The sequence below is a fragment of the Onychostruthus taczanowskii genome, unplaced genomic scaffold (genome assembly GCF_017590055.1).
Source record: "Onychostruthus taczanowskii isolate IOZ18803 unplaced genomic scaffold, ASM1759005v1 scaffold9, whole genome shotgun sequence".
Classification (NCBI taxonomy): Eukaryota; Metazoa; Chordata; class Aves; order Passeriformes; family Passeridae; genus Onychostruthus; species Onychostruthus taczanowskii.
Window position 1 is genome coordinate 3,468,864 of NW_024506993.1, and position 15,256 is coordinate 3,484,119.

The following is a 15,256-nucleotide window of genomic DNA, read 5'->3' on the forward strand; positions in this document are numbered from 1 at the left end:
TTTATCGCTTGCAGGCAGTGCGCCCTCCTCATTCCGCCTGCACCGAGGGCAGGTAAACGAGAAGGTGCGATACCTGCGGAAGGAACGAGGCGCTCACTCGCTTGTGGGTGGCTTTGTCCCCGTGTGACCCATCCTAACCAGTCTGCTGCGGGACATCAGCAGAAATCACAACACTGAATTTCACAGAGGTAAATCCTGCTTGGGGTCATAATCTGATTTACGGCCTTGAAATGTACAGAGTGACAGGAATACCAGGACTCATGCTGCCCCATGGAGCTGGAGTACAAAGAACGGAGACACCAAAGAGGAGAGAAGTGCAAGTGGAGACTCCCACGTTTAGAACTGGAAGAGCCTCGTGTCCCTCTTGGAGCCACTGGAAGTGACACTGGCATTCACTTGGCAGTGGAACTGTACAGCCTGTCCATTTTACACTGCTCACACCACACGCCTTCACCAGTGGTGTCCCAAAATGTACTTTGCCTTAGCATCGGTCCAAACACAATGAACAACTACTGTTTCAAGAGTTTCATCCAACTCGGATTGTGGCCAGGTATGAAAATGTAAATTACCTCATGCTAAGAGAAAACAGCAATACTAAATGAAAAAGTACAGAAAAACCACTATGCATAAACATATGCTTTTTTCCCAAGAATGTATGGACTATTATCAAACCCTACCAAACTTTATACTTAATGAAAAAGAGTACCAGTGGCTGAAATCCTCATGCTGTTCAAATGTGTGATTTTTGTATCATCAATACAATCACTTTCTCCTCTAGATGTGTCAGTTACGCCCTCTCAGTGATTTTGTTTTGGATTACCATTTCCAAGCTTGCCAGTTTTACTGATTGTTATTCACAATGTAGAGCCAATTGTCAATTGCAAAGTTTGGTGTTTCTGTTTCTCAAGCAAACAGCAAGTCGTCCTAATTACTTGCCCAAAACATTGTAGATAATGCATTTTAATTCTTCTGTGCTCGATTAAATATATATCAGCCAAATTCCCTTCATCAGAAAGATGCACTAATAGATGTAGTCTTCGTACACTTCCAAATAAAACTTTTTCATTACAGCTCTAAAAAAAAATTCAGTATGTATTTTACAGAAGAAAGCAGTACCCATTCCTTGGAGATGCTACTTCATCCTTTATTTGGATGGAAAAGCAGAATGGCTGATGCACCACTTTCTTCACTAAAATCAACATATAAATAGTTCTGTTACAAGGAAAGTGTTAGCAAAAAAAAAAAAAAAAGAAAGAAAAAAGAACAGGCTTGGAGTTCTTAGGCTCTAAAAAAAAAATAATTCTGAGGCAGTCTTGGAAAGGTCAGTGAGACAAGAATAAATGCTCAGATGAAACTTCTTTATCTTTCACAGGCTGGTCCTGCAAATTTGAATTTATCCAGAGAAGATGTTGTCTACTGGTTCATAATCCAGCTTCCTGTCCAATATACTTATTGCAGATTACTTTGTAAGGTCTAAAAGTTAATTAGTGCTGAAGTTCTCTGGAAATGCATCAGAAGTTTCTGAGGACATGACTGAGGCCTTGGTCCCAACCAAATCAGCATCTGAAATTAGATATCATTAACTTCTTAACATGAAAAAAAGCTTTTTATATGCCATACATCTTCAATTTCTGCACGTGGAAAAACTGGGACACAAGGAAGTTTAGGCTGAATATTAAAACCATCCATCAATTTTAAATCAGATGGGAGAAATATCTATTTTTAAGCCAATTTTTTAATTTTTGTGAGTACATGACCTGCTGGTTCAGTTCAGTACATATTCAGTGGATTTCCAGTGTGCAGGATTGTTTGTCTACTTTTTTTTTTTTTTTTTTGAAAGAAAACTTTATTAGGAGAGGTTACATAATTATGCTTTTTCCCTCCAGGAAAAATATTTGAATGCATCTCAGAGGGGGCAGTAAGACAGTCAGCAGCATTTTAAAATGTAGAGAATTATCTAGAACCACAATTCCGCTCATGGTCCAAAGGCAAAAAAATTAGATTAATTCTACATTAGGTGATATATTTAATAAATTACAGCTTTTAAAACAATTTTTCTACTCTTGGATCTTCTTGTTCTCCTTCCTGCTGTATTTGTTTTGATCCATCAGGATCTGTCCCCTGTTCACCCTGTCGATGTTTGCATTAATCCAGTAGCTTAGAAGAGCTTTATGTAATTGGGAATTCCTCATCTGACAGTGCTCCTGGGGTCACTCTTCTGTTTACTCATCTTCTACCTTATGTGCAGCAAAGAGAAGACAGAGGAGTGTAAACATAACAGAAATAGCACATTTGTTCACAGGAATAGCGCTGGATTAACCAGTGGTGTCACAGGAAAGAAACAAACCATCTCCCCAACACACTCAAGTTCAATTTCCACGTCTCTTTATGAAAAGCAGCTGCTGAAGCAAAATATGCTGTGCAAGATGTATTTTGCAACAGCAGGTAAGAATTTATTCTTTTCATTTGTCCAGGCGATGGATTATACTTTTCACCCTAAATGCCCTACTGCCCACATCCGTACTGCCTGCTAAGCGCTCGCTTTCCAACAACTCCTGCAAACAGCAGGAAACTCCACCACATTTACAGGCAGCAAGAATCCACATCAGCTCTTTGTCTTTGTACACATTTCCCGCACAGGAGCCGAGCTATAAACACCGAGCGGCCGGGCAGAGCCCACACGGCGAGACGCTCTGAGGGGCAGCCATGAGGGGGGCGGGCCCGCCCGAGTGCGCATGCGCAGCTCCACCCCGGTGCGGGCGGGCGCGGGAAGCGGCGGCGGGAGCGGCGCGGGGCTCAGTGAGTGACGCGGGCGGGCATGGCCGGGTGTCTTCTCGGTGCTGTTCCCGGGATTCTCCCGGTGCCAGCAGCCTTCCCCGAGGGCTCTGTTCCATTGCACGGCTCGCTGCTGTGTGGCTGAGGGGGGGTACGGCCGCAGGTCGGTGCGTGGCCCGGTGTGACGGCGCCGGCGGCAGTCTGTGTTTAGTTCTGGGCTCCTGAGTGCAGGAAAGACAAGGAGAGGGAGCAAAGGTGATGAGGGGTCTGGAGCATCTCTGATGGGGAGATGGGCCTGGTTAGGCTGGGGAAGCGAAAAATGAGATTAATGTACATAAATACCGCCAAGAGGTGTCAGAGGACGGGACCAGACTGTTAAGGGGTGCCCAGCGATAGGACGGGGAGCAGCGCCTGTAAAATGAAACAAGAAAAGTTTCGCCTCAGCGTGAGGAAGAACTTTGGCATGGCGAGCGGCAGAGCACTGAGCAGGCTGCCCGGGGAGTGTGGAGCTTCCCTCTCTGAGGACGTTCCAAGCCCACCAGGGGTTCCTGTGTTACCTGCTCCAGGTGACCCTGCCTTGGAGGATTCCCCAGGCCCTTCCAAGCCGAGCAATCCTGTGTTTTAACACATGCACCACCCCTGTCCCGGCCCTGCTCCCTCTGCCTTTCCCTAGTGCAGGAGAGTGTGATTATTTGCAATACCTGGGGCCTGAGTGTTGTGTCCCAGTGGTTCCTCAGCTGTAAGATATCAGGGGTTTGTGTGGGAGCCCCCCAAAAGGGATTTGGGGTGATTAATTTGGGCCAGGGATGCTCCAAGTGCAGCAGGAGTGCAGGGCAGGGAGAGCTGGGGTTGCTGTTTATTTAGGGACCTCTGACTGGGGAAAATAAAAATGCACACTGGCAAGTCATCCCTGAAGAGTCCAAATGAGCTGTTGGGGTTTTGGTCCCTCTTAGCTGTGCTTGTCGTATTGATAGAAGAAGAAAATCCACAGGAAAGTGCATGTGGTGTATTGCTGTAGGTGTTCTACAAGCCAGGTGTTTCCCATTTAGATACAATTCCATAAAACACCTGGCAGCTTCTCAGCCTGGAATGTTAACCCTGGAATCGTGATATTGTGAAATGGGAAGTTTTAATATTTTTCATGTGTACTAAATAGGGCTAATTACCCATATCAGATAAAGGGTGCTCTGTTAATTTTGCCTCATTGATGGTTAATGATTTCTGGCTGTTCATGGAATTGTCAGAATGAGGATATGTTTAGTAAAGGTAACTGAAAGTGAGTGAGAAGTAGTTATTTTCCAAATAATAGTTTTATTCTGGTTTTATTTGTTTAAATGTTTAAAATATTTTGGTTTAAAAAGCTAATTTTCAAAACTGTGTGACCTTTTGTAAACACACCTTCCAAAACAAACAGAAAATCCCCAAACAATCCATAACTGGGTTCTAAATTAAACCTGAGATGAGAAGCTATTGAAAGGTCAGACAGTTGTATATTAGGTGAATAGTACTATATAAATTCCTTTTCTTGTGCTGAATATGTACATATGCCAGTGTATATACATACATAAGGTTCTGAGGGATGTTACCTAAACTGCCCTTGAATCTGTTGCTCATATTCTGCCTAATATGTGTGTGAATTACAAAACACAGCTCTATTTTTTTGGAAGTATTATTTGTTTTTAGGATTTTTTTTTAATAGTGGTTTGTGTTCAGTTCACCAGAGAACTGCAAAGGTCTAAGATCTTCTGTGTGTGAAATTATAAGTAACAGTTAGGAAAAGCTGGAAGATTTAGGACTGAATTTTAATGTGGTTTTCCTGTGGCATGGAACAGGTGCTTTCCTTTGCTCCAGCTCTGCATTCAGTTGTTTAATTAAGGTGCAGAGAGGTGGCACCTTCATGTTTTTGGTAACACTTTTATGCTGTTGTCATCAGTGTTTTCTTCTTGAGCACATGGAGGATAATTATGTGGGAATCTGAAATGTTCTTACAGAATTTTGGAGAGACATCACTTGCTCTCATAAATTGGAAGTTACAATAATATTTTTTTTTTCTCTTTCTGCAGGGCCACACAAGCAAAGTTTGCTTTTCCTGCTGGATTCATCATGATAACTCCAGCTTTTGAACTGACCCAGGACCCGGATTTCCTTACAGTAAAAATCAGAGTGCCTTATGCCAGAGCTTCAGAGTTTGACATTTACTTTGAAGGGGAAGACTTCAAATTTTATGCTAAACCATACTTTCTCAGGCAAGTAGTGGAAAAAGTTTTCAAAAGTTGATCTTCATAGTAGGAAATGAACTTAATTTGGTCCCTTTGGAATGTTCCTCATCTGCAGCTTTTATTCTGTTGACTACAGACAGCTCAGTTCATGCAAAGATTTGGTTTTTTTGGATCTGGCCTCTTGTTCCTAGGCATTAAATCATGTTAAAGGGAGTTGAAAGAAATACTTTTCTAAATTTACTGTACAATGGCTTTTTAATTGTAAATGGCCAGACAACTCTCTGGGTATAGATTTTGTAGAGTGTGTCTTTTCCTGGGAGGAATCCAGGGGGATTGAACTGCATGGATTGCATTACTGTGAAGAGGAGTGTAGCTAAGCCCTTTGTGCTGCTTTTGGAATGTGCCTTACATTTTTATAGGCTGAGACATTAACTTGCAGAATTAGGCAGGCTTTCAGTGAGGCATCTCGTTTTTTGCCTGCAGATTGACACTTCCTGGAAGAATTGTAGAGGATGGCAGAGAAAAAGCATCTTACAATACAGATGAAGGTATTGGTATCTGTGTCAAAAACTGCTGCTATTTCCAGTAATTTATGCTTTAAAACAAGAAAAAAAGAGATAAAGCAATAAATTTGTTGCTTGCAAAACCTTTATTACATGACTTAAGACAATAATCAGGTTGGTGAATGTAGCTTCTGTGGATTGTTGGTGTAAGGATTAAAAATTAAATAAAGCTTGCTTATATTGGTTTGTGTTTATACAATGTAAGTCAGGAGACTTCAAGTAGCTAAATATTCTCTTTCATGTTTTATCATTAAAATCCTGAATTGTTTTGAAATAAGGTTAAAAACATGCACAGGGATCAATGAAAAATGAAATGTTATCTGCATGTGTCCTACTTACTCTGAGCCTTTTTCATAGAGGAAAAATGCACATTTGCCTGTCTCAGATATTTTAATTCAACAATTATATTTCTACTTTATTTCAAGGTACTTTTACAATTCAGTTGCCCAAGGAGGTTCCTGGCCAATATTTTGAGGGGCTGGACATGCTGACATCTCTTTTAGCACCAAAGAAATCAAGATCAGCAAAACCTCTGGTAGAAGAGATGGGTATGACAAAATCAATCTAGTTTATACAAGATGATACATGTGTCTAATGAAACAGTTATTGATCTGTAGAGTGATAAATTTAGAAAAGTACAATATTTTTATTATTGACTAGTCCAAGGTATGAGAAGGGTGTGAATAAATAAAAGTATGTATAAGAGCAGAAATATATATGTTGCAGATCATACACATGTCAACTTTAGGGGTTTAGTTATGTTTAAATCTTTCCAAAATATGCTTAAAATGTGCTTTAAAAAATGCTAATGCTCTGTGGGGCTTTGTACCCCTCTAGTGGCTGTAGAACACACACACAGTTCTGCTTTCTACAAACTACAACTGGACTATTAGCTCAAGTGAGAAGCTAATTAAAACCACAGGTTCTAGTGCATGTCTTGCTTAACATCAGTTCTTAACAGCCAAAAATGCTTGGCTGTCTCTGATTTTTTTAATTCCTGCCTTAAATTACTGATTATAACATCACTTAAGTTCTCTCAGGGTTCTCCTAGGATCAAGTGCTGATCTTACTGAATTCAATGGAAAACATGTTTCAGTCTGAGGGAGTGCATTTAAAGTTTAGTGTTCCTGATGGTTCTTTTAGAAAGTTGGGGAGTCTGAAGCAGGACTTGTGGGTTGGAGATCTGTATGATTCAGTGTTGAATGAGATTTCTTAAAAGATGCACTAAAATAAGACAGGCAAACACCAGTAGCACAATAAACCTTCCAAGGAAATACCATGTATTTTTCTATGCAATGATTTTCCTTTTCTGACCATGCTGTAGATACAGCTGCCTCTGCTGAGCTGTGTGAAGAGAATGAAGAAGAATTTGACTGGGAAATGGATCAGATTCCTTATGAAGAAAGCCCTCCACCACTGCAGCACCCCTATGGCTTTGGGAATTTGCGCTCAGGGGTGTTCCAGAGGCTGCAGGTAGATGCATTTTGTCTTCTCCTGCCCTAGAAGTTCTGGGTAACTTGCTGTGTAGGCTTCCTTGCTCACAAGACAAAAACTTCTGAAAAGTGCAACTCAGTTATGTAACTCTAACCTACTGTTGTATGAATTATAGTCTTCACAGGGTTTGGAGCAGGATTGCTGTTTATGGATAAAGTATTTACAGTGTTTGGACATGGATGCTGCTTTTTACCATGAAATTTGGGAAGAAATTTCCCATCAGGAAATGGGATGGGAAAAACTACCTAATAATTTTTAAAAGGGCACTGCAATTGCCTATTAATTAATGTACAGCCACTTCAGAGAGTGAGACTATTCTCAAAAGTCACAAATGGTGTGTGATTCTTATCTTGTCTTTGTTGGGGTTGTGTGCTTTTGTTTAACATTGCAAATTTATCATAATGCAAAATAACCTCCCTGCCTTATGATAAAATAGCCTGAATAGACTTGATAAATCATCATGAGTTCTAAGGAGCTTCAAATAATTGCATTTCCTTGTTTTTTGCATAGTGGAGACTGAATTTGGAGACTGAAGCTTTTCTAGGGATTTCAGTGCAATGCTGATGAGCACCCTTCTTGAATTCTTCCTGAATAAATCTCGTGTGCCATGCCAGTGGCTTGTTCCTGTAATTCTGTTGCCATTTGCAGGATGAGCTCAGTGATGTTATTGACATTAAGGATCCTGACCAAACTCCTGCAGAGGAACGGAGGAGGAGACGTTTGGCAGCTGAGGCTGCCAAGTTTGAGCCTGATCATTACCTGTGAGTACTGATTAACTTCACCTGGCTAAGTACCTCTGAAACACATTCCCTTCTCACAAATGTTTGGATTTAAGATCACTTTTGGAAAGAACAGCTTGGTTTTTGGTCTGGTTTTGTCTCATCAGAGCAGGCCTTAGTGGGTATTTTTAGTATGACGCTGACACAAAACATTGGTCATTTGTTTTGGGGTTACTCAACTGTTTAATTACTCTGTGTTTAAAGGGGGCTGCTGTCAGCTGTTGCACAACCTTGTTTCACACTTTACCTCTTCAGCAGCTGAGCAGCCACTCCCTGCTGGTATCTTGGGTTGACAAAATCAGAACTTTGTTTTCACCTTGTGAAAGAAGGATTCATAAGCCATGCTTGTCTAGGAGAGCTACTTTGAGTTTTGAAGCGATGAAATTTTGTCTTGGCTACTTTGGGTTTTTTTTGCTTTCATCGTGTGAAACTTGTTTTACAGCAGAATGAAGAAAATGTCCAAACCAAAGCTTTGTCTTTCTTTTATGCTTCATTCCATGTAGTGAGGTGAAAATGATTTTTTGTGCCTTTCAGGCTGAAGTATTTCAGGTGAAGTTAGGTTCAGATAAGTAAATTAAAGCAATGAGACTTATTACTAGATTCCTGCAAGATGGATCTGATGGGAGAAGAGGGTAGTCCTCAGTGGGGAGAATTAGTACTGTGGTGTGTTTTGTGGGGACAGGAAGGCTTAACCCATTTTTGGTTGTTTCAGAAGGTAACTTTGCAAAGTTAACGTGGAATTTTTCCTCAGTTGGATATTCCAGAGGCATCTTCATGTCTTCCTGTAACACACAAAAAACAGAAGAGCTTTGTTGAACTACATTTCACTGAAGTGAAGTAGCTCCTAACCTCTAATGGGATGCAAATTGCAGTAATTTCAAGTTTCAGTTTTAGACTCTGTGTTCTGGCCTGGTAGAGCTACACCATTTAGTGTAATGGCTGTGTCTTGGTTGTTTCAGAACAGATGATACCAGCCTTTCTTCAAGAAAAATTGTTTTCCTGAGGAGAACAGAAGCTCTGGTAGAAATGGGGGCAAACAACTGTTCTGGTGGCCTTGAGGAGAATGTGCCCTGGCTGATAAGTTGCTTTGATATTGAAAGGAGGCAACAAAAAAAATCTGTCAGCGTGAGAGGGAAGCAAACTGCATTTTGTGCTCAGGTTTTGTGTGGGGATGAAGAAGGTATTGAGAAATTTCCCATGTTTTTTTTTCAGTTCTTGGTATTGATGCCATTGTTTGGCTTGAAGAAAAAGTTCAGATGGTAAGAGGAGGCTTAGGACTTGAATCCTTTAGGATAAATCCTCCCAGAATTACTAGATTGAGATTTTTACCACAGTGGCTTTGTGCTGAGATGGAGGTGATCTTTCTTCCAGAATTCATGTACAACTCTGCTTTTTCCACCTTGCTGCTGCATGTCCTTGTTTAAGTCCATCCCCATCCCTGATCCACCTTTATCCTTCAGCTGCACGACCTCCTCCCAAAAAACTCCCTGGATCTTAAGTGGGAGAGCTACCCAACAAAATTATTTGTTTGAGAAGCCTTTGGAGTGTTTCCCTTCAGCTGCATTCAGAACAAATCAGGTTGGTTCAGCTTCATGTGATGCTGCAAGCTCATTAATTCCCTGGGCTTCTGGGTGGCCCAGGGAAGGTGGAGGAGGTAAGGACTACTGAAACACAGGAGAATCTTGGGGTTTTTAAAATAACTATTCTTTTTTGCTTTAAAGTCAACATATTTCTAACATGGAAAATAACCTGGAGCCAAGTGAGATGTATTCTCTGGATGTGTTAATATGTACCCACATACAATATGAATTGAAATAAATAGCATATGAAAGTTCTTTTTATTTTCCCTAGAGCTGATTTTTTTGAAGATGAAACTATTAAGCATCTTTTAAAGTACAAACCCTGGTGGATTGATGCTCATAAAAAGATGACAGCCTTGCAGGGAGGAAGTCATCAGGAACATGACAGTCCTGCATTTGGTAAGAATATACATATATATAAAAAATATATATGCACACACATCTGTTGCTTGAGTGATAATTGCTGTGATGCCATGTTATAGCTTATTGTTCTTAAAGTAAATTTATTGCTCGGTTACATTTAATATTTATTACTTTATTACATTATTTTATGGGTCTCAGGGAACTTTTTTCAAAGAAAACTCTTTGTGTCCATTTAGAAGCCTGAAGGAATGTTTCCAGGGTGGGTAGGTGACCTTGTGGGAACACTGCTAACAGATAACTGAGGCTGCCTCCCTGCACACAGTGATTACAGAGAGCACTGCGAGTTACTATTGTGCATTTTCTTCTATTGTTCTTTGTTCATTTCCTATGTTGTATGAAAATCTGATATTCCTAAAGCAGGTGATGATAATCCCTTCACCACGGGTTCTCAGTGCACTGATAATACCTGCACTTCCCCATTTTCTCTGGGAGAAAAATAGAATTTGGATAGATGTTATGTATTTTACTGTGAATGTAATCTGATCTTCATTCCTGGTGTCTTTGCAGCCTCTGAAATTGTTAATTATGTCCATCATAAACGCTTGATTTAAAAAGCAGTGGACAAAGGTACAAGAGGCTTGAGAATACAATAATGAGGGCTTCCTTTGTTTGTTTTTATCCATTCACTCCTTAGTAAATGAAACATTACTCCTGTTTGCTTGGCTTAAGGAATATAATTAAAATGAAGAGCTGCTGGATCATTTTATTGATAAAGGAATGTTTCTCTTCCAAACTGAGGTACTGAGGAAAAACATGTCTGTTGTTGTGTTTTAGGGTCAAAACCAGAAAAACTCCTCAAAAGGCTGGCAAGGCTGCTAATGGAAATTACACAGAAAAGGGATTTTATAAAGGATCATCTTTGCTCCATACCATTTGTTATAACAGATATCTATTTCATAAGAATGATCAAAAAAATCTCGCCTCCATGGGGCTGAGTGGAGAGGCTCTTGCTGTTTTGTGAATCTTGAGGAAATTTAAGTAACAAAAGAGGCAATCTGGAATTTGGGAGATGTTAATGCCAACAAACCCACCCTTTTTTCCTTGGAGAAACCTCAGTTTGGTAACATTTGTGCTGTTGGAATAAGTGACTGATATCAGTGGAGTTCCTAGCCCTGAGTGAGCTGTGGTGAAGGAAACCACCATGAGAGGGAGTGCAGGTTCTACTGGAAGGTCTCCTGTGCATGGGAATGCAGGAGGGCAGGAGGTGGCTCGGGGCTGTTCCACCTGGGATCTGATCAGCAGCAGGATGTATTTGTGCTCTTCTATTGCTGTGCCCAGCCACAGGAATGGTGCAGCTCATCAGCAATTCCTCTCTGTCCTGTGGGAAGGAAGGATTTGGTTTTGAATCAAGACATGTTGCTCCTCAGGTTAAATGTAAAAATGAGTTTATGGTGGGAAAGAGACATAAAAATTAGCAGATTCTTTAAAAAATTATTTTCTTATTAAGAAACACTGAATAAAGGGAATTCTTTTTCTTCCTTTTCCTGACTTACATTGATGTCTTTTCAGTTGTTGTCTTCATTGGTTTCTTGGAACCAAAATCTTGATTACTTTTGTCTTTATAATGTCTTTGGCTGCAAGAAGTAATTAGAAGTACAGATGGCCTTTTTTATTTTTTGCATGACATTGCAATTAACTGAAGATTTTCTTTGGTTGATTACTGCTCTTATATTTATCCCTGGTTATTTTCTCTTTGTTTTTAAGTCATCAGGTTCTTCTAATGTCTCATCACCAATTTTTTTTTCTCTTTTTGGTTCATCTCTTCTCATTAACATTTAAAGTTTTCATCTCTCTTCTGTCCTTACTTTGTCTATTTTTATTTGACCTTTTTACTTTTTTTCCAGCTTGTGTGCATAGTTTGTGTTTTTTGCCTTTTTAAATTTTTTTCTTATCCCAAATGTCTTTTCTTTTTGTCCTTTTTGTACATCTTACTGTGTATTCTCTTGTTCACACTTCCAATGTCTCATTCAAGTCAAGTAATACTCCATAAAGCCTTATTAATTACACAGCCTTTCCCATGAGGGGATAACATTTTTGGAAAGCTTCCTTGCTGCTGCTGCTGAAGTTTACATTAGTGTCTTGCTTCTACAGATTCCAGATGAAAGGGTTTGTATTTTCTAACAGTCACATTCAGCTTGGTTAAAAGTTCATTTTTATTCTACTTCCAATTGCACTACTGTAAAAAACTCCTCTTTAGGCAGCACAATAATCTTCAAAGGCTCAGGCTGACATATGTATTTAATCTAACATTTATATGCTCCAAGGATATCTTATTTTGTTCAGGGTAACCTCTCATGCTTACAGTGGCTGTTCTCTTTCTTATTTCTTTATAGAAAGAGAAGCAATTTCCTCTCAAAGTTCTGCCTTTCACTAAGGCTTGGCTCAAATATATGCCATTACTGGTGGATTCATAAGTTTAAGATGGATTACTTTCCTTTTTTTATCAAATTTCTGTCTACCTGCTTTGCTTAGTTTTCAGGGCTTTGCATCTTGTGTTCCTTCCTGGCACTGCTCTGCTGCAGAGCTGTTTTTGTTATGTGAGGAAATTCTGCTTTTTGTTCATGCAAAACTCTAAATGATCAGGCTCAGGTTTTAAAAGGCAAGACAAATATCAATAACTAACTTCATTCTGACTAACCTGCTCTCTGCTGACTATTCTCCTTCATCTGATGTTGCCGATTCCTTGACGTGCAGGGGTAGAGGCACACACTTAAAAACCTTAAAATTTCAACATAATATTTTTAGTATTAAAAAAATATATATAAATATATATAAGGAGGGGTCAGTTGTGCTAGCATACTATTTTAGTATTAAAAAATATACATAAATATATATAAGGAGGGGTCAGTTCTGCTCAGTTCTTTCCCTTTGGGAGAGCTGTGGGATTCAAGACTTGGCTTGAAGGAGGGGTCAGTTGTGCTCAGTTCTTTCCCTTTGGGAGAGCTGTGGGATTCAAGACTTGGCTTGACAGGATTATAAACTGAGGGAGGCTCTGCTCTCACAGCAGATTATCAGAGGTGCTTCCTGAGCTGTGCTTTCCTGACTGACCACTGAGTCAGCTCTCTGTGTGGGTCCAGCACGTTGTATCTAAGTGCCCTAACACATTTAGAGCTGCAAGTGTCATAGCAGTCTGGAGATACTGATCTCCCAGTGATTTAAGTGGTGTTATCACAGTGTAAAATAGCAGTAGGGCTGTAACAAAACACCCTCTGGCTGTCAGACCTCATCCTCCCCTCAGAGATTAAACTCTGCTTCACTGACACTCTGCTCCTGGAGGACAATTTGAAGTATCTTCTTTTTTAACATGAGGAATGGCCAGCTTAAAACAAGGAAAAGAGGTGATTAAAGTGTAAAGGTAATGTCTGCAGTCTCATCTGTCAGAAACTTTGTGAGATGGAAGTCTGACTCCTTTAGATGTGGGTATATTAACACATATTTATATTCTGGCATGGTTTTGCCACTGGCAAATACACTAAACAATTTAAAATCAAAGTTACAAAAAAACTTGCCAATTTAGCTTTCTTGATAAGTAGCAGCAAGTGCTGCTTTGCATCAGATTAATACTGATAGTGGTACAGATTGTTAGCTAAAACTTGGCAGTGTAAGTGTACAAAAGTGTACAGGCTTAGTACAGCAGAAATGTAATTACAATTTTAATTGTTCTGGTAATTTCACACCACGTACTTGGAAGTACAGGGAAAACAAAGTAGGTGGTGGCTTGGACATGTTAATAATGAGTTTCAGGCTTGGATAATTAATTTTCAAAAACTTCAGGCAATTGACAGGAATTTTTTTTCAGCATTGAAGTATTTTCTCAGAGAAAGATATTTTATTTAGAACACCTGGCACTTTGCAGCAATTTAAGGAGCATCTTGTAACATTTACCTTTGGGAATTGTCTAGTCTACATCTTATTTGATGTTGTGTACTAGACCTGGAATTTCTGTGTTTATGGTCCACTTGTAGATTCTGTGATGCTTCAGAGTTTGAATTTTAAAGGAAGAAAACTTTATTGCTAGATTTCATTAATTTCATTGGGAGTTTCTTTGGTGTTTAAAAGTGAAGTGTGGTTCATGTTTACACTGAAGAATCAGCTTACAAAGAAATGTCCTGATAGAGTGAAGAGGCATCATCTATAGTTGTGATTCAAGGGGTGATACTGACCTGCTTAGCAGGACCAGAAAAAACAGAGTTGGAACAGCTATAGTCCTTCTAAATTGTCACTTCCCTCTGGATTTTTGTCCCATACAGTGTGGGCTTAAGAATCCTTATTTTACTTGGATCCTGATTATGCATTTATCCCTGTATAAGATATCCAGGCATCCACAGAAATCCCTGGCACCTGGAGAGGTTCAAAATCATCAGTGTGTACATGCAGTGCTTGACATTGAAATGAATATACCAGAGCTTAATAAAAGTTAAAAGAGAAAGTGAGAGTGATTTAGGCTTTTTTCTTGAGAGGTGGGTGACTTGTGATTAGTTCCATGCTCCTTTTTAAAGACACTGTTGAGGTACTATTACCACCTATTAAAGTGAACGTGCCAGCTTTAAATTCATAATCAATTATCCTTTTACTTTTTATAGTTGTCTTCTCTGAGGAAGAAAGAGAGCAGATGAGAAAGTTCACAAATAAATCTTATCTCCTGGATAAAAGGAGCCGTCGCCACGTATATCTTGGATTAATTGATATTCTTCTGGCATATTGCTATGAGATCCGTGTCAATGAAGGGGACAAGAATGTAAGTTCAAAAAAGTAAAGAATATAATATGTTTTAGGAACTTAGTGCTGGACCCTGTACTGCCATTTAGGGAACATACCTTTTAACATGAACTTATTCCCTGGCATTAAACTTACATGATGAAGTTAAAATGGAAGACTTTATATCTCTAGATTTGGTGCACATGGAGATTAGTAGGATTTCTAAATACCTGTGTTCTTCTGCAGCAGTGTTAGAATAGGAGAGATGTGGAGTAGCAGGAGATTGCAACAATTCTGTGTAGTTCTGATTTGTGTATCTTGGTTTATGCAAATGCATATTGAACACAATAATTGTTCTTTCTCATTCTGTGTGGATACCTTGCCCCCTTGGAATTGCTTTCCAAGTACAACTTTGTGCCTCACATCTCCTGTGCTGATATGAACCAAGGAGATGTGTTTTCAATGCTTTTAACCAAAATACTGGCACACGTAATTAAAACTATTCTGGCTTAATCAGAATGACAAGCAAAATGTTCAGACCTGCTGATTCACCAGAATAATCTGGGATTCTGGTTGTGTTGCAGAATTGCAAATCTGCCAGGACCACAGTTGTGCAATTCTGTATTGGTTTTGCAGTAACTGTATGATGTGTGTGGAAAACACACTGGGGTTTTTTCTCCTTTCCTCCCTGCCCTTGTTTTTATTCCTATTTAATAGGAAAACCA

The 15,256-nt window shown here is 39.6% G+C and overlaps 1 protein-coding gene across 1 annotated transcript in view; it reads left to right on the forward strand.

Annotated features, from left to right (window-relative positions):
• The first annotated feature begins 2,779 nt into the window (after positions 1-2,779).
• Positions 2,780-15,256, forward strand: part of SHQ1 (SHQ1, H/ACA ribonucleoprotein assembly factor) — a 38,749-nt gene continuing 26,272 nt past the window's right edge. The window contains exons 1-8 of the mRNA XM_041425864.1: positions 2,780-2,799; positions 4,839-5,021; positions 5,478-5,542; positions 5,983-6,105; positions 6,882-7,030; positions 7,700-7,812; positions 9,682-9,809; positions 14,417-14,571. Of these exons, the coding sequence (XP_041281798.1) occupies positions 4,879-5,021; positions 5,478-5,542; positions 5,983-6,105; positions 6,882-7,030; positions 7,700-7,812; positions 9,682-9,809; positions 14,417-14,571 (876 nt within the window). The 5' untranslated portion in view covers positions 2,780-2,799; positions 4,839-4,878. The remainder of the gene's footprint in view (positions 2,800-4,838; positions 5,022-5,477; positions 5,543-5,982; positions 6,106-6,881; positions 7,031-7,699; positions 7,813-9,681; positions 9,810-14,416; positions 14,572-15,256) is intronic.